We start from the raw sequence: 23941 nt of genomic DNA on the forward strand, positions 1-23941 counted from the left end.
ACCTGTTTAAGATGTTGAGGATGATCATGTGTGTACAGGGCAAAAAGTATGGCACAAAGAGATAAGGGGATGGAGAATCACACCCTCCCCTCCCAACCACAGACCAGTGACCTTGGGCAGATCCTCTAACACCAGGCCCACCCAGGCCCCATCTGACAATGCTACATTCTATATGACCTCAGAATTCTTTCGGGATTCCAGCTGAAAAGCAATACTAGAAATGTAGCTGTGGTTTCCAGCTGGCCCATGTTAGTACGTCTAGCTTTTCTTCCTCGCCACGGAAGCACCATGGGAGAACGAAGCCCGATGCTGAGCATGCTTTGGCCAGGTGGGTGCCGCTGATTGGCAGACCTCAGCGACTGTGTTCCGCCTCCACAGAGGCCAGGGATGTTTGTTTCCCCAGTGTGGTCATATATTTCAGCCAGTTTTGTGCACTTTGCCCTCTTAATTTGCTTCACTTTCAGGCTCAGTGAACCTGACCTGCAAGTCGCCCTCCAGTTTCCCTCAGCAAGTACTCACTGGGCAGCCCCAACTTATGAGATGTGTGCACAGAGGTGAACTAAATTACTAAAAACTATTACTTTTCTAAAATGCTTCCTGGCTTCCAGAACTCACCATCTGGGAGAAAGGTCAGATGCACACGGAGACAACTCAACAACACATATGATCATCAGTGATTTAAAGAAGGTACTGGAAATCATGGAATAAGAACAAGAAGAGATTACTTTCCAGGGCTCTCAGAAAGTTTCTAAAAAGAGGTGCCATTGACCCTGGCCTTAGTATTGTGATGGAGACATTACAGAGCTGGTAGGAAGGAGAAGGAGACCTTACAGAGCTGGTAGGAAGGAGAAGAAGGAGAAGGAACAACTGGAGCACACTTGGGGTGAAAGGAGCGGCACTTTCCTGTGGGAGCTGCAGACTCGGTTTTGGAGGAAGAGTTAGGAGCCAGGATCTTGTCAGGAATAATTCTGTGTCCAAGTGCAGAATCGTGGTTTTCTCCATGACTGCCAGTAACTCCATTTCTCAATCATGATGGTAATGCTTTTTTTTTTTTTGGCTCCAAATCCCAGAGATTGGCAGTACTGAAGACACATTACAATAATTAACTTTTCAACTTTGAGATGATTAATTTTTACAAAGTACCAAGAACAGCTGTTTGGCATGTAGCAGTGCGGCATGAGTGTCTCGTAAATGAATTAAACAAAAATCTCTCCAACACACACACGGTAATTCTTGCTGCATGTCAGCCTCCACTTCTCCCTCCATTATCTGGTGCCGTGAAGCTGAGGCAGCCGGCTTGAGCGAAAGCTTTCAGATCTCACTCCAACAAAGAGCTTTGATTGATTCACTTAGCATAAAGTGTTTTATCTGGCTAGAGAAATCCAATCAAGTTTTATTAATTACTAAGAAAAATATCTATGCAATGGATTAATCTTTGATCAAAACTATGTGTGAATTGGAAACATATTACACATATGGAGAGCAGTTTTATGGAATAAAAATGATCTATGCGTGGCATAACTGACATTGTCTTTGTATTTTTGGGGGGGATAAGGACGGAGTCTTGCTCTGTCATCAAGCTGGAGTGCAGTGGCACGATCTCGGCTCACTGCAATCTCTGCCTCCTAGGTTCAAGCAATTCTCCTGCCTCAGCCTCCCGAGTAGCTGGGATTACAGGTGTGTGCTGCCTCACCCAGCTAATTTTTGTATTTTTAGTATAGATGGAGTTTCACCATGTTGTCCATGATGGTCTCGATCTCCTGACCTTGTGATCCTCCCCTCTTGGCGTCCCAAAGTGCTGGGATTACAGGAGTGAACCACCTTGCCCAGCCTATAAATAATTTTTAAAACAGTTATAGACTATATAGATAGCTTAGCAATTATAAAGTTGTATTTATCAAGTATGTCATGAGGTAAACATTTTACGCTATGCAAAAGGGAGCAAACCTCCGAATCTGTCATGCAGGGTCACTGGTGGAACTCACAGCAACAGGTTTGATAAAGCAGAGGAGGGAACCGGGCTTCTGTGTGCTTTAGAGAGAGTGAAACATGAGGAGTCACAGGCAGAGAAAACTGTTTTTCAGAAAGAAAAGAAAGGGGACATGACAGCTCAGCAGTAGCGGGAAGAGTGCTTCTCTGTGGGTGCTGCAGGCTTGAGCTGCTGTAAGTGGCTATGCTTGGAACAGAGGATCTGGATAGGAGAATGGGAAAGGGAGTGCTGGAATCAGGGGTGGGCAGGAACAGAAGTCTGGAAACCAGAATGACCTAGGGTTTTCTCTCATGATACCTTTCCCAGTGTTTCATGTCTATAAAGTAGCAAGCATGTATATACTGTTTAGAGGCACCTACAGTTACATACTATACTCATATACAATACTTGCATTGTACAAAGTACACATAGTAGGTGTGGCACGTAATAAGGTACCCTCCTATATTTTCTTCTAAAAGATTTTTAAATATTTGCATCTCAAATTTAAGTCATTTGTCCATTTAGATCTGGCCTTTGTGTGATAGGGATCCATTTTGGGGATAGAGACCCATTCTGATATTTTCCCATATGGACACCAATTGCTCATACAATGGATTATATAGACCCTTTCTGACTATTCTGTAATGTTAGCTAGGGCATAAATCAAGATTTTACACAAGCATAGACTTTCACAATAGCAATTGGTGCTGTCATAATTATAACTTCACAGTAAATCTGGTACATGATAGACTCACATAAGCTCCACCTCCCACCTTTGCACACTTTATTCTTCTATGGGATTGTCTTAGTTATACTGGGCCCTTTTCTCTTCCATATAAGCTTTGGAAGCAGTTTAGTGACAATGGTACTCTTGTCTTTTTCTTGATTTTAAAAGGAGTGATTTCAATATTTTTAGCCACACGATATGATAGGTGCTGTAGGTTATTTGTTGACTTCTTTTATCAGGTTAAGGAAGTTACCCTTTATTCATAGGTGGAAATATCATAAATAATTTAATTTTTGTAAAATAATTTTATAGGTCTTTTGAGTCTATCATATAATTTTGTCTTTAATTTGTTGATAAGGAGATAACTTCAGTAGATTTTGTAACATCAAACTAAATTTGCATTACTAACCGAGCTTGTTCATGGTTTTTATACATTGCTGGTATACTTCCTAGCATTTTGTTTACAATATTTGTCTCCATGTGCATGGATGAGGTACACCATAGTAAGGTTATCCTAGTCTCATATGAATTAAAGAATGGCCTCTTTTTCTCCCGTTGCAGATAATTAGTGTAACATTGGAACTACTCGTTACATCATCTGGGCATCATATTTTCTTTGTAGAATTATTATCAACTCAATTACTTTAATGGTATGATTTCCATCCAGATTTCCTATATTTGAGTCAATTTTGATAAGTTACATGTATCTAAAAATTTGTTAATCTCACTTATTTACAAATGCATATATATAGTTGTCTTATTACTTAATGAAATTGATCATAAATATAAAAGTATGTATGTACAGCTTAAGAAGAATATAAAATGAGCATATGTGTCCTACCTTCAGGTTATGAAATAGAATATTTCCAGTATCTTAGAAACTCCCATTGCCGTTCTTCAATGCCACTCACTCTTTCCACAAGAGGTAAACATTATCCCTAACTTCCTGTTAATCATTCCATTGCTTGTCATTACAGACCGTATATTATTTAGTTTTGCATGTTTGACTTTTTAAATAAGTGAAACTAGGTATTGTTTCTTATGATCAGCTATGCATACACACAAACATGTACATGCATATATATATACACACACATAGACACACATCATTTTTTAGAGCAGTTTAAAATTCACAGCAAAACTGAGCAGAAGGTATAGATTTCCCATATATTTCCTGCCCCTGACACATGCATAGCCTCCCCCATAATAAACATCCTCCACCATAGTGGTGCATTTATTACAATTAGTGAACCTACATGATACATCTTATAGTTTGCATTAAAGTTCACATTCGGGCTTGGACAAATTTACAATGACAAGTATTCACTATTAAAATATCATACACGTGCTTTCACTGCCCTAAGCATCCCCTGTGCTCTAGTTATTCATCCCTCTCTTTCCCCTGGAAACCACTGTTTTTGTTTTGTTTTGTTTTTCTACCTCGATAGTTTTTTACCTTTTCCAGAAGGTCATATAGTTGGAAGTGATAGTATGTTGCCTTTTTATATTGGCTTCTTTCACTCTGCAATACGCATGTAAGCTTCCTCTGTGTCTTTTCGTGGCTTGACAGCTCTTTTTTTTTTTTTTTTTTTTTAATCATTCAATGGTATTCAATTGTCTGGATGTAATACAATTTGTTTTTTCATTCACCTACTGAAGTAAATCTTGCTTGTCTCCAAGTTTTTGCAATTATAAATAAAGCTTCCATAAACATCTGTGTGCAGGTTTCTGTGTGGACATAAGTTTTCAACTCCTTTGGGTATATACCAAGAAACAAGATTGCTGGGTCATATAATAAGAGTAGATTTAGTTTTCCAAGAAGTCACAGAACCATTCTCCATTTTGTATTTCCATCAGCACTGAATGAGAGTTCCTGTTGCTTCACATCCTTCCAGCATTTGGTGTTGTCAGGGATCTGGATTTTTGCCATTCTAATATGCGTGCAGTGGCATCTCATTGCAGTGCTATATTTGAGAATGTGAATAGCTGCAGTTCATTCACTCTTAGTGCTGTGAGATACTCTATTATTGGAATATATGATCATTTAGTTACCCAGTCCACTATCTACCCGTATTGAGGGATAATTGCATTGTTTCCAGGTTTTTAAAATTGTGAACATTCGGATATGTCTCTAGGTAAACAAACGCAAGAAATTTTCTGGGGCATGTATCAGGCTGACTAGGTTGTACTAGGTTGTAGTGAAGCCATTGGGTCATAGGTATGAGCTAATATCTGTTTTCCAAATGGCTGTCCTTCTACTTGCATGGGATGAATACTTCCATGGTTCTTTATCCTTGCCAATACGACACGTTTCAGAACTTCAAAAAAAAAAAAAAAAACAAAAAAAACCCAAAAAACCAAAAAAACAAACAAAAAAAAAACCACTGTCAATATGTGTGAAAGGGCATATAATTATTAATTTTCATTTTCATGGTTATTATGAGGTTGCTCACTTTTTCACATGCTTATGGGCTATTTGTGCTAACTTCTTAATAGAGGTGTTATTTTTCACTTATTTATAGGGGGCGTTTATATATTCTGGATACCAAACCCTTCTAGGTAAGATGTGTTGGAAATATCTCTGCCAAGTTTTGCGTTTTTTTTCACATTGCAGTATCCTTCAATAAATAGAAGTCTTAAATCTTTATGTGATCAAGTTAATTTTTCCTCTTGCAGTTTGTTCTTCTTCCCTATTTCAACATAAAGGAGATGCTCCCCAGTTTTTTCTAAAAATGTTGAGAAGCTGTCTTTACCCATTAAAATATATTTCTATGTTTGGTCTCTAGGATTAAGTTTCAATTTCATTTTTTTCCCTTATGGAAATCAGCGTCCCAGCGATGCTTATTGTAAAATTTACTATCTTCACTTAACTACAGTAAAAGCTGTGTTACAAAATATGTTTACAAGCATGTGTGAAAAATATATTTATCTTTATGACTGTACTCAGATTAATTAGCTTCCAGGTCTACTGTGCCACAGTCGGTTCCTTCTAGTGGGTTCGTGGTCTCGCTGACTTGAAGAATGAAGCCGTGGACCTTCACTGTATTACAGCTCTTAAAGATGGCAGGGATCCAAAGAGTGAGCGGTAGCAAGCGGACCTTCATGGTGAGTGTTGCAGCTCTTAAAGATGGCATGGACCCAAAGAGTGAGCAACAGCAAGGTTTATTGGGGAGAGCTAAAGAACAAAGCTTCCACAACCTGGAAGGGCACCCAAGCAGGCTGCTGCTGCTGGGTTGGCAGGGGTTGGGGGGCAGGAGAACAGCTTTTACCCCCTTATTTGTCCCCTCCCATGTTTTGTTTCTGTCCTACCAGACTGCCCTTTATTCAACCCTCCATGCGATTGGCTACTTTTAGAATCCTGCTTATTGGTGCATTTTGCAAACCTCTTGTAAGATAGGAAAGTTCCTGATTGGTGTGTTTTACAATCCTCTTGTAAGACAGGAAAGTTCCCCAAGTCAGCGCTCCACCCAGGAAGTCTAGCTGGCCTCACCTGTCGCTACCAGAGGCTAGTTTCCACCCTGGTATTTGTCAGGCCCGTAGATAGTGTGAATTCAAACCCGAACCAGTATGGCTATTGTCTTGTATTTAGAAATTACCATACTTTTTAATTTTTCATTTTTTTGTCTACCCTATTGGGACCAAGACAAGCATATATTTTCACTTTCTTCTTATGGGGTGGGATTTTCCTAGCCCAGGCACTTAGCATGCTTCTCTTTAGAAATCCTAGATTTATGCAGAAGGCATTTTAGCCTATATTCCCCTCTACATGGGCATCAGCCTCTGTCTCCTGAATTAGGTGCTCATGGGTCTGGGCCAATAGTTACTGGGAGACACCCCAGGGCAAATGCCAATTGAGGCGCTCACAGCTCTGGATTCAAACTTTTTTGCGTTTCTAGATATCTGAAAATTGTCCTTACTTTGACCCAGCCCATGCATTAAAGCAGATGCTTTTAAATATTTTATGATGCATGCTTTAGGAAAGGGTCTGTCTGGATATTTTTTCTTTCAATTTGCATTTTTCATTCAATTCTTCTTTCACACTATCCTAAGCGTTAATCAACTCTTGTCATTTATGAGAGTTAGCACAAAACTTCGCTATCCTGTTCATTATCACCATTTCATTTTGTTGTGCATAGCCCAGGCTATTTATCTAAAAATGTTTAAAGAAATCTAAGGCCTTGAAGGATTCTTTCTCAAGGACTGTACTATTTGTATTTCGGGAAATGCTCATTTGTTCCCGTTTCACTTTCTTCTTGGGTCACAGTCTTTGATGACTGCAACCTTACAGAGGATGACAAAAGAGGGCCCACGCTGAGACAATGACACCTGCTTGCCCCTTTGGATTTTATTTTCTTAGTGTTCCCAGAATATTAATAGAATGTCAAAAACAAATTAATATCATCAGAATGTGCGCCTCACTTAAAATTTCTCTCTCTAATAGGTTTTTGTTTCCTAGTTCCTTTGGTACCCTAATGTTTAGGTAAATAGTCTCTGAGGAAAGGATGTGGAAGTCATAGCAAAATATACGCTGGACTTGAATGAAAATATCTGTTTCATAAAAGTTAAGCAGGCAACAAAAATTTACCTTTTTTAACCTAAATTATCTAAACATATATTTACTTTTCTGCTTCATTGAAAGATATTTGAGATTGAATGTTTCTGAGACAGATTTCGGAATGCCCTCTCTCTAAAATATATTTCTTACCCTTTGTGGACTAAACAGTTATTTAAAAATGAACTTAATGATTCCTAATTACTAAGTTATCTAAACAGTTATTTAAAAAAACTTAATGATTGCTAATTACTCAGTTATTTGTAATGCATTTCAAATTAACTTTATTGTCTAAACCTTTTAACACAAATGTATGAAATTATGAAACAGAGAATTGGCTATTTTTGTTCAAATGTTTGTTCTCATAAGACTTAAAATATCACTCAGCTATATGATTAAAAATGAAGGGCTGCAGTCATTAAATTATTTCCCACTTATTTGTGGTATTTCTCCATATTAAAGGAGACAAACAGTGCTCTTCAAATCTGATGATAGTTCTATTGATAGTGGCCATCACAAGTTACACATTATTAATAAGGTAAAGGCGTGAATAAAATTTCTCCCTTTCTTTTCACTCAGAAACTACAAGTATAATTCTTTGATAAGATGCCCTAACCATGATTTGTGATGCCAATCATAGAAGGAAAGAGGATGTTGAGAAACAATAAAATCACTACTTTAAAACATTCTGTGCCTGAATATTTTGATGGCAATATTGGTCATACTATAAATTCGAAAATATAAATTTTAATCTAGATTGACTTTACTCTACTAGTGATTATAAGAGCTTTATCCAAGAGAAGCACTTGCATTTTTATTCCTACTGTTTCTTAGAAAATGTGAAACTCCTTATTATTTTTTTAATTTTAAGAATTCCACTTCCTAGATAAGCAGAATATAGAGCCAACTGTTATGTTCTGGTTGTTTTTAATGGGTATATTTGTGTTCTCCCCCAAATTATAATTTATTAATCTCTAAGTTCAATTAGACGAGTTGATTACTTTTCATACACCATTGACTAAAGGAAACCTAATTTTACATGTAATTCAAGGGCATCTGTGAATAAGAACTTTTTAAATTAAAGCAACACATGTGCATGAAAAATCATTCAAACAGTTTGATGGGCATAAAATCAGTGGAAACCAGGAATTTTTTTTTCCTTCCACAGACCTTGGTCCTCTTTTGCAGAGTTAGGCAAGGTTTATCATACTTTTTTTTTTTTTTTTTTTTACTATATGCTATTCTCTTGAACTGTAAATAATATTATATAATCACCTAATTGTTTTATCAATTTTAAGTAATATCCTTTGACTTTTTATGAATGATAGAGAATATAGCTCATATACCCTAGTTTCTTTTGTTTTCTTTTTTTTTTTTTTTTTTTGAGACGGAGTCTTGCTCTGTCGCCCAGGCGGGAGAGGAACGATCTTGGCTCACTGCAAGCTCCGCCTCCTGGGTTCACACCATTCTCCTGCCTCAGCCTCCCCAGTGGCACCCACCACCATGCTCTGCTAACTTTTTCTATTTTTACTAGAGATGGGATTTCACCATATTAGCCAGGATGGTCTCGATTTCCTGACCTCGTGATCCGCCCACCTTGGCCTCCCAAAGTGCTGGGATTACAGGCGTGAGCTACCGCACCCGGCCCATTTACCCCACTTTCTTCTTCTAAAACTGTATTTCCAATTTAGTCTTTAATCTATAATTTTAAGGGATTTTTAAAAAGCTGCTTCCTCTAAATAATATACTTACAGTGCTTAATTCTTTGCTTAAATAATATACTGTTTAAATATATGGTCCATCCAATTTGAACACCACTGATTGGCTCAGTAGGATGTGGAGATTAGTATACAATTTCCCTCCCCTCCAACAGTCCCTGTCATAGCTTTAGACTTGTATCAAATATGGTTCTATGCTTGAATTTTCACATTTTATGTAAATTACATTCTATTTTGTAATTATAATAAAGTCTGTGCTTTGTTCATAGGTTAATTTTGATCATGGAATCTCAAGTGAATTGACAGCATCATTATTAGGTTTTCTTTTTTTTTTTCAAACCACAGTCACAGGTGGCGTAATTTGATTTTGTGAAGGCAATGAAATGATACACAGATACACCGAAGCCTCCCAAAAGAATCCTGTTTCCAAGATTCAAGAAGACGGATTAATGTTTTTCCATTAATTGTTTGAAATTATGCCATTTTTTACTATGTGCCATCAATTTTAAAGCACTTCTGAAAAGACATAACAATCTACAATAGCTGACATTTTAAATTCATAAAAATATAGTATTTTCTTCAATTTGCATACATTTATGATGCATTATTTCTTATTTCCCAGAATTTTACTTATCTTTGTTTTGAATGATTAAAAAGGAAACATAGCACCTTTTTCCAGCACATCATCAAGGTAGCCTAATTATTCTTCTTCTCTTTATGAAGGAATTGAATTGGGACAGACAGCTTGCCAGGCCTGCTGCCACTTGTCAGCATTGCATCCCTACAGTCAACCACACTTGCATCTAATGACCATCTCTTTTATTAAATTTCTTTTGTACCTTTTCTTCCTGAATGAATGCAAGATAGTTAATTTTCCTGTTCACTTGCATGTCTCAAGAAGGTTTTAATTCTTTTTATATTGCATTAATATTTAACTTAAGTTTATAATTGCAAAATGATTTATACTCAGAACATTGAAGACTCCTTTGTTTTGTAACATCCTGTCAAAATGATGAGATGACAGATCATCCTCTAGGGAAAAATTGGTTTTGATTGGCATCAGCCTTTCCAACAGCAATGCTGGAGACAAGAATAAAATGGAGTAATATTTTTTCAAGGATTAAAAGGAAACAAATTTTAATCCTTGAATTGTTTGCAGCCAAAATCTTTTAAATATGAAAGCACAGAAAAAGACATTATAAAATAAGGCCTCAAAAGTTTTATTTCAAACAAATCCCTTAGAAAATGCCTAGAGGACATACTCCAGTAAGAAGAGAAATACACCGTGGTGTTAGAATTGAGGGTTCAAGAATCAATGGTAGTGGTGTTTATCATATCCTAAAAAATACATGAAAACATAACATTGAAGACAACCCCGAGTAAATTTCAGAAAGCACCCCCTTCAACAAAGGGCTGTCGTAACGGAGAAAGCAAAACCAGAGGTGGCAAGAGGAGGCTAGAGTACTTACTTGGTTTGCTGAGATGATATTAATTTTGAAACATGTAGGAAATTGAGAAAATTAACATAAATAATGATATAACCACCATTACAATGTTAAAAATGTCCAGATTTCAAACAAATGGAAAAAGATTTGATCTATAGAGTGAGAGGTACAAATAGGAAAAAAGAAACAGTAAAGAAAGTATGAAAAATTATAAAATGAGATGACAGAAATAAGTCATCTCATTTGAAATAAGTCATCTCAAAAATTGGAACAATAATTACATAAATGAAAGTTTAAGATTGTCAGGTAAAATTTTTAAGTGTCAAAAAACACACAATATAACCTATTGAAAATAAATTAGTGGAAAAAATGTAGCAGGAAAATATGAATAAAAAGAGCTAGGTCCAATTTTTGATAAAAATTTGAATTCAAGTTGATAATATCCTAAAGAAGGAAAAGTCTGTAGACCAATAGAAGAAATAGCAGATGCACAGGTGTGCTCACAAACATGCACGCTCATGACGCTAGTGATACAAACTCAAATTCCCATTACAGTTGTACACAAACATTATGACCGACAAGAAGAAAGTTACTTTAAGCCCACTTGGAGCATTAAGACAAATTTACCATGTGAATCCATAAGTGAACCCTGAGTTACTTCTGTGAAGGAATGTAGAATGATATCATAAGTGAATTTCATATAGCACTCAAAGCTCCCCCTCTACATGGTTCAGGATAGACTTGAGTATCCACGGTTCTGGAGTGGAATGGAGGAGAAAGGAAAGGCACATTCAGATAAAGAAAATGTGTACAGAGCACACTAGGGATATCAGAAGAGGCTGCTCATGGCCAGGCGTGGTGGCTCATACCTGTAACCCCAGCATTATGGGAGGCCGAGGTGGGTGGACCGCCTGAGCTCAGGAGTTCAGGACCAGCCTGGGCAGGAAGGCAAAACTCCATCTATAACAAAGATACGAAAAAATTAGCTAGGCATAGTGGCACATGCCCTTGGTTCCACTTGGGAGGCTGAGATAGGAGGATTGCTTGAGCCTGGGAGGCAGAGGTTGCAGTGAGCCCAGATCGTGCCACTGCACTGCAGCCTGGGCAACAAAGTGAGACCTCATCTCAAAACAAAATAAAACGAACAAACAAAAAAGAGGCTGCTCAAGACCAGACTCAGCTCCTAGGCCTTGAACTCCAGTCCCACCTCACACCCTAAGGTTCCTAAAGAATCAGTAACTTAGTTCACCCTACCCCACTACTGGCTTCGGGATGTAGCACAAATTTCTAAACTTATGCAAACAGTGAGGACTATCTATTTTGACAAAATAAGAAGAAATGGAGTCAAGGTAACATATAAAAGATATTCTTGCCAGTTTTATTGATTAACAAAGAAAAATTGTATGTAGTTAAGGTGTGATATTTTGATATACATATACACTGTGAAGTGATGATGACCACAATCAAGCTAACATAGTCATCACCTCACTTGGTTACCTTTGTACTTGTGTTTGTTTGGTGGAGAACACTTGAGATCTACTCTTTCAGCAAATTTCAAGTATACATTATTATTCACTTTAGTCACTATGCTGTACATTAGATCTCCAGAACTTATTCATCTTATAACTGAAAGTTTGTATCTTCTGACAAACATTTTTTCTTTTCCCCCAACTTCCAGGCCCTGGTAAGCACTGTTTTACTCTGTTACCATGAGTTTGGCATTTTTTTAGTAAGCATGTAAGTGAAATCATGCAGGAGTTTTGTATGTGTGTGTTCATGGCTTATTTTACTTACCATAATAAACTCCAGGTTTATCCATGTTGTCACAAATGGCAGCATTTCCTCATTTTTAAAGGCTAAATGATATTCCATTACGTATGTGTGTGTGTCTCTGTGTGTGTGTGTGTGTGTGTGTGTGTAATACATTTAAAACATCCATTCATCTGTCAAGGGACACAGGTAGTTTCCATATCTTGGCTGTGTACATAACACTGCAATGAACATGTAAGTACATATATCTCTTAGAGATAGTGATTTTCTTTACTTTGGATATATACCTAGATATGGGATTGCTGGATTATATAGGAGTCCCATTTTTAATTTTTTGAGGAAACTCCATACTGTTGTCTAGCCATTACAGAATGGCTGTGCCAATTTACATTCCCATCAACTATCAACTAAGCACAAAAGTTTCTTTTCCTCAACATCCTCAGCAACATTTGTTGCCCTTTTACTGTTATAATAGCCATCCTAATAGATGTGAGATGATATCTCATTGTGCATTTTCCTGATGATTAGTGATGGCAAACATCTTTTTCTTGTATATACCTATTGTCAATTGTATGTCTTTTAGAAATGTATCTCTCCAGGTCTGATATGGTTTGGCTGTGTCCCCACCCAAATCTCATCTTGAATTGTAGCTCCCATAATTCCCACATGTTATGGGGGGGACCCAGTAAGAGATAGTTGAATCATGGGAGCAGTTTTCCCCACACTGTTCTTGTGGTAGTAAATAAGCCTCACAAGATCTGATTGTTTTATAAAGGATTTCCTTTTTCACTTGGTTTTTATTCTGTCTTGCCTGCTGCTGTGTAATATGTGCCTTTGACTTCCCACCATGAGTGAGGCCTCCCCAGCCACATGGAGCTGTGAGTCCACTAAACCTCTTTTTCTTTATAAATCACACAGTCTTTGGTATGTCTTTATCAGCAGTATGAAAACAGATGAATACAGTAAATTGGTACTGGTAGAGTGAGGTGTTGCTATAAAGATATCCAAAAATGTGGAACCAACTTTGGAACTGGGTAACAGGCAGAGGTTGGCACACTTTGCAGGGTTCACAAAAAGACAGAAAAACATGAGAAAGTTTGGAATTCCCTAGAGACTTGTTGAGTAGCTTTGACCAAAATGCTAATGATGATACGGACAATAAAATTCAGGCTGAGGTTGTCTGAGATGGAGATGAGGAACTTGTTGGGAATTGGAGTAAAGGTAAATCTTGCTATGTTTTAGCAAAGAGACTGGTGGCATTTTGCCCCTGCCCTAGAGATTTGTAGAACTTTGAACTTGAGGGCGATGATTTAGGGTAGCTGGCAGAATAAATTTCTAAGCAGCAAAGCATTCAAGAGGTGACTTGGGTGCTGTTAAAAGCATTCAGTTTTAAAAGGAAACAGCATAAAACGTTGGAAAATTTGCAGCCAGGCAATGTGATAGAAAATAAAAACCAATTTTCTGAGGAGAAATTCAAGCCAGCTGCAGAAATCTGCATAAGTAACAAGGAGCTAAAATGTTCATCCCCAAGACAATAGGGAAAATATCTCCAGGACCTGTCAGAGACCTTTGTGGCAGCCCCCTCCATCACAGGCCAGGAGGCCTAAAAGGAAAAAATGGTTTCCTGGGCTGGATTCATGGGCCCCCTGCTCTGTGCCACCTAGGGACTTGATGTCTTGCATCCCAGCCACTCTAGCCATGGCTAAAAGGGGCCAAGGTACATCTTGGACTGTGGCTTCAGAGGGTGAAAATCCCAAACCTTGGCAGTTTCACATGGTGTTGAGCCCTATGGGTGCACAGAAGTAAAGAACTGAGGTTTGAGAACCTCTGCCTAGATTTCAGAGGACGTAGGGAAACACCTAGATGTCCAGGCATAATTTTGCTGCAGGGATGGGGCCCTCATGGAAAACCTCTGCTAGGACAGTGCAGAAGGGAAATGTGGGGTTGAAGCCCCCACACAGAGTCCCCACTGGGGTACTGCCTACTGGAGCTGTGAGAAGAAGGCCACAGCACAGAAATAAATCCAAATGCATGGATTTATTTCTGTGCTCTCTATTCTGTTCCCTTGGTCTACATGTCTGTTTTTATGCCAGTACCATACTATTTTGATTACTATAGCTTTATAATTTAGTTTGGAATAAGGTAATGTGATGCTTCCACTTTTGATTTTTTGCTCAAGGATGTTTTGACTGGGGTCTGTTGCATACAAATTTTAGAATTGCTTTTTTGCATTTCTTTGAAAAATGCCATTGAAATTTTGATGGGGGTTGCATTATATCTTTAGATCACAGTGAGTAATAGAGATATGTGTCTTCTTCAAATTCTTTTATCAGTGTTTTGTAGTTTTTGGTATATAGAAATTTTACTTTCTTATTTAAATGTATTCCTAAGTAGTTAATTTTTTGATGCTATTGTTAATGAGATTGTTTTCTTTGAGATGGAGTCTCGCTCTGTTGCCCAGGCTGGAGTGCAGTGGCGCAATCTTGGCTCACTGCAAGCTCCACCTCCTGGGTTCACACCATTCTCCTGCCTCAGCCTCCCGAGTAGCTGGAACTACAGGTGCCTGCCAGCATGCCCGGCTAATTTTTTGTATTTTTAGTAGTGATGGGGTTTCACCGTGTTAGCCAGGTTGGTCTTGATCTCCTAACCTAGTGATCCTCCTGCATCGGCCTCCCAAAGTGCTGGGATTACAGGCGTGAGCCACTGTGCCAGGCCTGAGATTGTTTTCTTAATTTCTTTCTGGGATAATTCACTGTTAGTATATAGCAATGCAACAGGTTTTTTAATGTGTTCTGCAAATTTGCTGAATTTTGTTTCTTAATTTTAACAGTTTTTAATTGGAGCCTTTAGAATTTTCTCTATATAAGATCATGTCATCTTCAAACAGAGACATTTTCACTTCTTTTCCAAGTTGGATGCCTTTTATTTCTTTTTCTTACCTAATTGCTCTGGCTAGGATTTACAGACTTTTTCAGAAGCCCCCCAGAATAATCTAAGGGAGTCCACTGTCACTAGATCTGCTTTATAGGAAATCCTAAAGGGAGTTCTTCAAACTGAAATGCAATAAGACTAATTAGTATCATGAAACCATATGTGGTTATAAAATTCACTGGTCAAAGTAACTATACAGTCAAATTCAAAATACTCCTAATACTGCAATGATGCAGTATAATCACTTTAACTTTTAAAAGGTTAATATTACAAATAAATATAACTACAAAATATACAAAGAAATAAACTCTGACATCAAAAAACATAAAAAGTGGAGGGGAGTAAAGTGTAGGGTTTTTGTGTATTATTGAAGTTAAGTTGTTATCAACTTAAAATAGACCATTGTAACTACAATCATGCATTTCTTAATTTGGATATGTTCTGAATAATGCCTCATTATGCAATTTTGTCATGGTGTGAATATCATAGAGTGTACGTACACAAAATTAGATAATACCACCTACTACACACCCAGGCTATATGGTATAACCTATTGCTTCCAGGCTACAAATCTGTACAGCATTGTACTATACTGAATGCTGTAGGCAACTGTAATACAATGGTAAGCATTTGTGTATTTAAATGTATCTAAACAGATAAAACAAAAATGTTATAACCTTATGGGACCACCATTGTATATGTGGCCCATCATTGACCAAAACATCCTTATATGGCACATGATAGCATATGATGTTTTATGTAAGCCTCATGATAATCACAAAGACGAAACATGTAATAGATACACAAATGAGAGTTTTACCACATGTTTAAAAAAGAATTACTACAAAGACACAGCAAAGAATCAAAGTATACCACTACAGAAAATAATCAAAATAATCAAATCATGCACAGCCAGAGAGAAATAAAAGAACAAAGAAACTACAAAACACCTATCAATAGTTACTTCAAATATCAGTGGACCAAATTAGTGAAACAGAAGACCCAGAGTGGCTGAATGGAGAGTAAAACAAGAACCAAATATATGCCACCTATAAGAGACTCTCTTCACCTTCAGAGACACACATAGACTGAAAGGAAAGAGAGGGAACAACAAAAAAGAAAGAGTAGTTATTCTTACAACAAACAAAATAGACTTTAAGTCAAAAACTGTAACAAGAGACAAAGTCATTATAGAATGATACAAGGGTCAATTCATCAAGAGGATATAACTACTGCAAATACATATTCTCCCAACATTGGAGTACCTAATTATATAAAGCAAATATTAACAAATCTGAAGAGAGAAGTAGACAACAATAATACAATAACAGTAGGGGACTACCATATCCCACTGCCAACAATGGATTGATCATTCAGACAGATAATCAATAAGGAAACAGCTGACTTGAACTACACTATAGATCAAATGGACCGGATATACAGGACATTCCTTTCCAAAACAGCAAAATACACATTCTTCTCGAGCATACAGAGTACATTCTCCAACATATGTCATATATTAGGCCAGAAAACAAGTCTTAGCAAGTTTAAGAAGACTGAAATCTTACCAAGTATTCTTTTTGACCACAGTGGCATGAAACTGAAAATTAAAAACAGGAGAAAACTTAGAAAAGTGACAAATATGTGGAAATCAACCAACACACTCCTGAACAACCAACAGATCAAAGAAAACATCAAAAAAGAAATAAAATATCTTGAGACAAACTAAAATGAAAGCACAACATTCTAGAACTTATGAGATGAAGCAAAAGCCGCTCTAAGAGGGAAGTTTATACAGATAAGTACTAAATGAAGAAAAAAGATCTCAAAGAAACAATAAATGTCAAAGAAAAAAAATCAAGCCCAAAATTAGAAGAAGGAAGGAACTAACAAAGACCATAGCAGAAATAAATGAAATAGAGCAGAAAAACAACAGAAAAGATCAATGAAATGAAAAGTTGATTTTTTGAAAAGATAATAAAAATTGACCAACCTTTCACTAAGCTAAGAAAAAAGAGAGAAATCTCAAATAAATAAAATTAGAACAAAAAAGGAGATATTAAAATTGGTACCATAGAAATACAAAGGACAGGCCGGGCGCGGTGGCTCAAGCCTGTAATCCCAGCACTTTGGGAGGCCGAGATGGGCGGATCACGAGGTCAGGAGATCGAGACCATCCTGGCTAACACGGTGAAACCCCGTCTCTACTAAAAAATACAAAAAACTAGCGGGGCGAGGTGGCGGGCGCCTGTAGTCCCAGCTACTCGGGAGGCTGAGGCAGGAGAATGGCGTGAACCCGGGAGGCGGAGCTTGCAGTGAGCCGAGATCCGGCCACTGCACTCCAGCCCGGGCGGCAGAGCGAGACTCCGTCTCAAAAAAAAAAAAAAAAAAAAAAAATACAAAGGACATTAATAGTCTACTCTAAACAACTATGTGTCAACTAATTGTTTAACTTAGAATATAATTTCTAGAAACATACATCCACTAAGACTGAAACATGAAGAAACAGAAAATCAAAACAGATAAATAATGAGTAAAAATATGAGTCAGTAGTCAAAAAACTCCTGAAAAAGGAAAATCCAAGACCAGATAGCTTACTGGAGAATTCTAGCAAATGTTTAAAGAAGAATTAATCCCATTTATTAACAAACTCTTCCAAAAGTTGAAGAGGAGGGAACATTTCCAAACATTTTTTATGAGGCCAGCATTACCCTGATAACAAAGACAGAAAAGGATACTATAAGGATGACATATATTTTTAAGGTGCAAATTATGTATTCTTGGATTTGAAAATATAGCATTTGTTTGTACGAAGATTTGTGTGTGGATAGGTGGATGTGTACTGGTGTGTGCATGCATACATATATAAGCTTATCTTGTTTTATTGCACTTCACTTTACTATGCTTCTCAGATATTGCATTTTTTACAAATTGAAGGTTTGTGACAACCCTGCATCAAGTAAGTCTACCAGTGCCACTTTTCTGGTAGCATGTGCTTATTTTGTATCTCTGTGTTACATTTTTGTAATTCTTGCAATATTTGAAATGTTTTGTTATTATTATATCTGTTATGGTGATCTGTGATCAGTGATCATTGATATTACCATTGTCATTGTTTTGGGGCATCACAAACCATGCTCCCCAAAAGATAATGAGCTTAATTGATACATATGTGTGTTCAAATGGTTCTATCGATCTGCCCTTCCTCCATCTCCCCCTCTCCTCAGGTCTCCCTGTTTTCTGAGACACAGCACTATTGAAATTATGCCAATTAATAACTCTACAAAGGCCTCTATGTGTTCAAGTGAAAGTAAGAGCCACATATCTCTTATTAAAAATCAAAAGTGAGAAATGATTAAGCTGAGTGAGGAAGGCACGTTAAAAGCCGAAACAGGCCAAAAGGCCCAGGCTAGTCTCGAACTCCTGGCTTTAAGCAGTCCGCCTGCTGCAGCCTCCCAGGTGGCTGAGATTAAAGGCATGAGCCACCATGTCCAGCTTCTATGCATTATTTTAAATGGAGTATTGAAGACTCTATTACTGTAGAACTATTTTTAATTTCAATTCTGTCAATATTTGGGTCACAGTTAGGCCTTAATGTTATTACACGCTGGTCTGATGCTCATGGCCAGGCCATTTTGTTTTCCTGTTGGATATAAACAATCTCACAGAATAATGTCAACTTCAGAAGGTTAATCGGAGACCGTGGTAAGTGCAAACAAAAACAAGGGCACTTTATAATGTTGTCTAAATGCAGATAAAAAAGTCTTGATGCCACTTCTGACAGCATCCAATCTAAAATCTTCACTTTCTGAGACCCTATCGAAAATCAACCAATTAAACCCCGACTCGTTTAATAGTTTCTCTCTAACTCCTTCCACTGAGATGACCCATAGTACCCCATTCCTTGCTGCAATGTAATTATATTTTCCACAAGTGTGCTCCTGGTGGTCTTTAACTGAAGGGCACTCACTGGGTCACTGGTGAATTTCCCCGCAGGAACTGAGTCAGACCCCATCTCAGGGCCCTGAACACGATAGGGGCCTGCTCTAAGGCGTGGACCCTCCCGACAGGCCCGGCCTGTCTTGACTTGCGAGAGTTACTGTTGTTGTCCCAAGCGTACAGCTGAGGAAGGGGAGACTCAGGGCGAGCGACCCAGGTCCCAGTGGAGCCCCCGGCACACGCCGACACTGGGGCACCAGCCGCGATGGCCACCACTGTGCGCGGAGACGGCTGCGACGCGTGCGCGGGTAAAGTCCCTCGGCGCCTTGCCTCCCACCGGCGCCTTCCCCAGCCCCAGGTTTTTGTCCCCGCCAGCGGCTCCGACTCCATGGCGTCCTCTTCCAGTCTAATGCTTTTTTCCAGATCTCGATCCCAAACTCCCTCCTGCCGGAATCTGGACCCGAATCCACCCGTTGCCCATTTTCCGCTGCCGCTGGAGAGAATCTCTGAGGTCCTCAGGACAGCCTGCCTGCACGGAAGAGATGCCTCCTCAGTATGGCCGCCCCCAGAGAGGAGCGATGAAGTGCAGGCCTCCATGTTGCTCTTGAGCCCGAGCGGCTTTAGGGAGCCATGTTTATTACTGGCGGGCGCCGGCCTCACTGAGCATGTGCAGCCCTGGCCGGGCGGCCTCAAAGTTCTGACGTCACAGGGCGGTTCCTGAAGTGGACATAGTTGTAAGAGCTAGTTATTGTAGACAATACCTCTGGGACCTCTGGGATCAGGAACTCTAATCTGGAAATAGATAGTAGGAGAGGTCGGTAATGCTGTCTCTGGGTCAGAGACCTGAGCTATGTGGGGTTAGAGAGGGGCCCTGGGCAGGCGAGTCTCTGGGGAGTGTGGTGAGATTCCTTGTGTCAGATGCTGGGAGTAGGTGGGGTCAGGGCTGGGGTCCGTGGACCGACGGGTTGGGGGAAGGTCAGCGTCAGGGATCAGTAGTAGAGATTCTGTGTGCCCTGATCGCCAGTGGAGTTTTTAAATACAGAATGTTCATGAGTTTAGCAATGTTATTCGCCTCTCATTATTTAAATAATTTGAAGTTTTCCCCAATAACTAGTGTCTTAGAAGTTGTGAAAATTTCAGAAAATGACAGGTCTTCCGAGTTCGTGATGGGAGTTGGGTAGCACTCGCTTACGAGCACCTGGAGAGTTCCAGGTGGTGAAGGTTTAGCCCAGTAAAGCAGAGAGGTTAGGAGGTTAAATTGGGGGCTCTGGAGCCAGACCTGTGAGGATCTGAGTCCTGGCTCTGGCACTTAAAAGCTGTGTGACCTTGGTCAAGATACTTGGCCCCTCTGTGCTTCAGTTTCCTCATCTGCTAAATGGAGAAATAAGGGCACCTACCCCATAGGGTAGTTGTGTGATTACACAAGTTAATACACTTCAGTCATTAGCAAGAAAGTGAGTGTCAAGCTGTATTTGTTCAGGCAGCCATATGATAGCCCCACTTCATTAATAAACTGAGGTATTGAAGTATCTTCTTTTTCATTCAGAAAATATTTGTTAAGCACCTTCTGTGTTCTAAGAACTGTTCTAGGGCTTTGGATGCTATGGAGGTCTAGAAATTCACATTATGGTGGCAGGTGACAGAAAATACAAAGAGATAAAGTAATTCCATATAGTGATAAGCCAGGGAGGAGTGCTAAAAGGAGCCAAGGTGTAGAGGTGACTGGAAGGTGACCAGGGAAACCGCTGTAGGGTTTCTAAGTGATGAGATCTGTGACAAATCCCTGTGGTCACCAGGGGGCATTGGTTGTGTAACTTTATTCTGTCCCATTGATCTTGTAGTCAACCCTGGTCTGTTCTGTATTGTTTTAATTACATAATATTTGTAATAATGTTTAATACCTGGTGGAGTGCTCTGTTTACTTATTTTTGCGTAATTAACCACCCCTAAGCTTAACTTCATGCTTCTGCAGGGTGGTTGATCTCCATGGTTCTAGGTGGTTCTGCATGGGGCCTCTCACATGTATTACAGTCAAATGTTAGCTGGGGCCACAGTCATCTGAACTCACTTACATGACTGGCAATTCATGTAGACTGTTGCCTGGAGAAGACATATGTGGCCTGGTGGAATGGAATGGCAACTAGGTTCAAGGAAGAGCTTCCCAGGAGCAAGGCTTCCAAGAGATCGAAGTAGAAGCTTCAGTTTCTTTAAAGAATAAAATAAAATCGGGCTGGGCGCGATGACTCATGCCTGTAATCCCAGCACTTTGGGAGGCCGAGGTGGGCAGATCACCAGGTCATGAGATCGAGACCATCCTGGCCAACATAGTGAAACCCGTCTCTAATAAAAAATAAATAAATACAAAAATAAGTTGGGTGTGGTGGCATGCACTTGTAGTCTCAACTACTCGGGAGGCTGAGACAGGAGAATCTCTTGAACCTGGGAGGCAGAGGTTGCAGTCAGCTGAAATTGCACCACTGCACTCTAGCCTGGTGACAGAGCGAGACTCTGTCTTAAAAAACAAACAAACAAACAAAAAAACCCAATCCTAGAATTCCCAGAATGGAATTTATGTCATATTCTGTGGATCGAGCAAGTCGCAAGGCAACCAGATTCAAGGGGAGGGGAGTTATTCCTCACCTCTTGAGAAGCAATGTGTGTTGAGGAAGGGAAAGAATTGATGGTAGCTGTCTTTGACTTCTACCATATAGAGCAGGGTCTTCACACTCTTTTCTTCCTTAATAATCTTCCATTTGAAAATTTTCCCTGCAATTCTCACACCTTTATTATTTCATATAAATTTTACAATCAATTTTTTCTTGTCTAGATAAGCATGCCATTTGGATTAAAATTGCATTACATTGCATTACTTTGCAACTTTTGAGAGATTGTGGGAGGGGAATTGGCAACCTTATAATATTGAATCTGCTCATTAAGGAACGTAGTCTGTCTATATACTTAGGTTTTATGTTTTTAATAACATACATGTTGGTATTTCTGCCTCGGCTTTTCTCTTTGTTTTTTCATGTAACCCATGAATGAGACTGCACTGTCTGATTGGGCAGTTGCCCAAAGTTTAAGGTGTTAACATGCATTAATTCACTTAATCCCTCCTCATTTCCTCCTTCCCTCAACCCCTGACAACCACTAATCTGCTTTCTGTCTCTAGATTTGCCTATTCTGGACATTTTATATAAATGTGTCATCCAATATCTGGTCTTTTGTGACTGGCTTCTTTCACTTAGCAGGATTCTAAGGTTTTTTGAGGTTCATTCATTGTGTAGCCTGTATCAGTACTTCATTCCTGTTTATGATTGAATAATGTTCCATTGTTTGTACATATGTATGTATACCACACTTTGTATATCCATTTATTCATTGGGGGATATCTGGGTTATTTACAGTGTATTTCAGGAGTCCCCAAGATCATCCTCCCCCTTGATCTACTGCTATTTGTACCTTATATGACCTCTGCAGAACTATTTATCTGGAAATTAGCCGATGGTTAACTAAATATAGTTCTAAAGACTCATTTCACAGATTCCTAGAGTAGGAGCACAATGCCACCAGTCTCCTTGCTAAGACACAGCAAGAGTGACCTTTGCTACAGTTCCCAATAAGTTCCTCATCTCCATCTGAGACCACCTCAGCCTGCATTTCACTGTCCATATCACTGTATGAGCATCTCGGTCACAACAATTCAACAAGTCTCTAGGAAGTTCCAAACTTTTCTTCTTGTCTTCTGTTTTTGGTTTTTGTCTTTAGATGGAGTCTCACTCTGTTATCCAGGCTGGAGAGCAGTGGCACTATCTTGGCTCACTGCAGCCTCTGCCTCCTGCATTCAAATTATCCTCCTACCTCAGCTTCATGAGTAGCCGGGATTACAGGCGTGCACCATGATGCCTGCCTAATTTTTTTTTCTTGTATTTTTAGTAGAGACAGAGTTTCACCATGTTGGCTGACTGGCTTTGAACCCCTGACCTCAAATGATCCACCTGCATCACCCTCCCAAAGTGCTGGGATTACAGGCATAAGCTATCATGCCCAGCCATCATCTTCCTGTCTTCTTATAAGCCTTCCAAACTGTTCCAACCTCTGCCTATTACCCAGTTCCAAAGTCACTTCCACATTTTCAGGTATCTTTGTAACAATTCCCTACTTCTCTGGTACCAATTTCCTGTATTAGTTTGTTCACACATTGCTATAAATAACTACTTGAGACTGGGTAGTTTATAAAGAAAAAAAGGTTTAATTGGCTCATGGTTCCACAAGCTGTACAGGAAGCATGGCTGAGGAGACCTCAGGAAACTTACAATCATGGTGGAAGGTGAAGGGGAAGGAAGCATATCTTCACATGGCCAGCAGGAGGGCAGGAGAAGTTATTACACAGTTTTAAACAACCAGATCTCATGAGAGCTCTATCACAAGAACAGCAAGGGAGATGTCCACCCCTATGATTCAATAACTTTCCACCAGGCTCTTCCTCCAACACTGGAAATTACAGTTAGACATGACATTTGGCTGGAGACTTAGAACCAAACCATATCACCAACGCTATAAAGAAACTGAGGCGGCCAGGCGCGGTGGATCTCGCCTGTAATCCCAGCACTTTGGGAGGCCGAGTCGGGCGGATCACGAGGTCAGGAGAAAGAGAACATCGTGGCCAACGCAGTGAAACCCCGTCTCTACTAAAAATACAAAAAATTAGCTGGGCGTGGTGGCAGGCGCTCGTAGTCCCAGCTACTCAGGAGGCTGAGGCAGGAGAATGGCATGAACCCGAAGACGGAGCTTGCAGTGAGCTGAGATCGCGCCACTGCACTCCAGCCTGGGTGACAGAGCAAACTCCATCTCAAAAAAAAAAGAAACTGAGGCACTGATGTCACACTGCTG

The 23941-nt window shown here is 39.3% G+C and overlaps 1 protein-coding gene and 1 long non-coding RNA gene across 2 annotated transcripts; one reads left to right on the forward strand and one right to left on the reverse strand.

The window, feature by feature from the left end:
• The first annotated feature begins 208 nt into the window (after positions 1–208).
• LOC126937918 (uncharacterized) lies at positions 209–1242 on the forward strand. The gene is made up of 2 exons (XR_007719902.1): positions 209–328; positions 465–1242. It is a non-coding gene; the product is annotated as an uncharacterized LOC126937918 (long non-coding RNA).
• Positions 1243–17898: 16656 nt separating this feature from the next.
• On the reverse strand, positions 17899–19766 carry LOC126937915 (uncharacterized protein FLJ76381-like). Its single transcript, XM_050761764.1, has one exon. It carries the CDS (start codon positions 19646–19648, stop codon positions 19079–19081), a length of 570 nt encoding a protein of 189 aa, XP_050617721.1. The 5' UTR covers positions 19649–19766; the 3' UTR covers positions 17899–19078.
• Between the last annotated feature and the right edge of the window lie 4175 nt (positions 19767–23941).

Source organism: Macaca thibetana, chromosome 15 (assembly GCF_024542745.1).
Source record: "Macaca thibetana thibetana isolate TM-01 chromosome 15, ASM2454274v1, whole genome shotgun sequence".
Lineage (NCBI taxonomy): Eukaryota > Metazoa > Chordata > Mammalia > Primates > Cercopithecidae > Macaca > Macaca thibetana.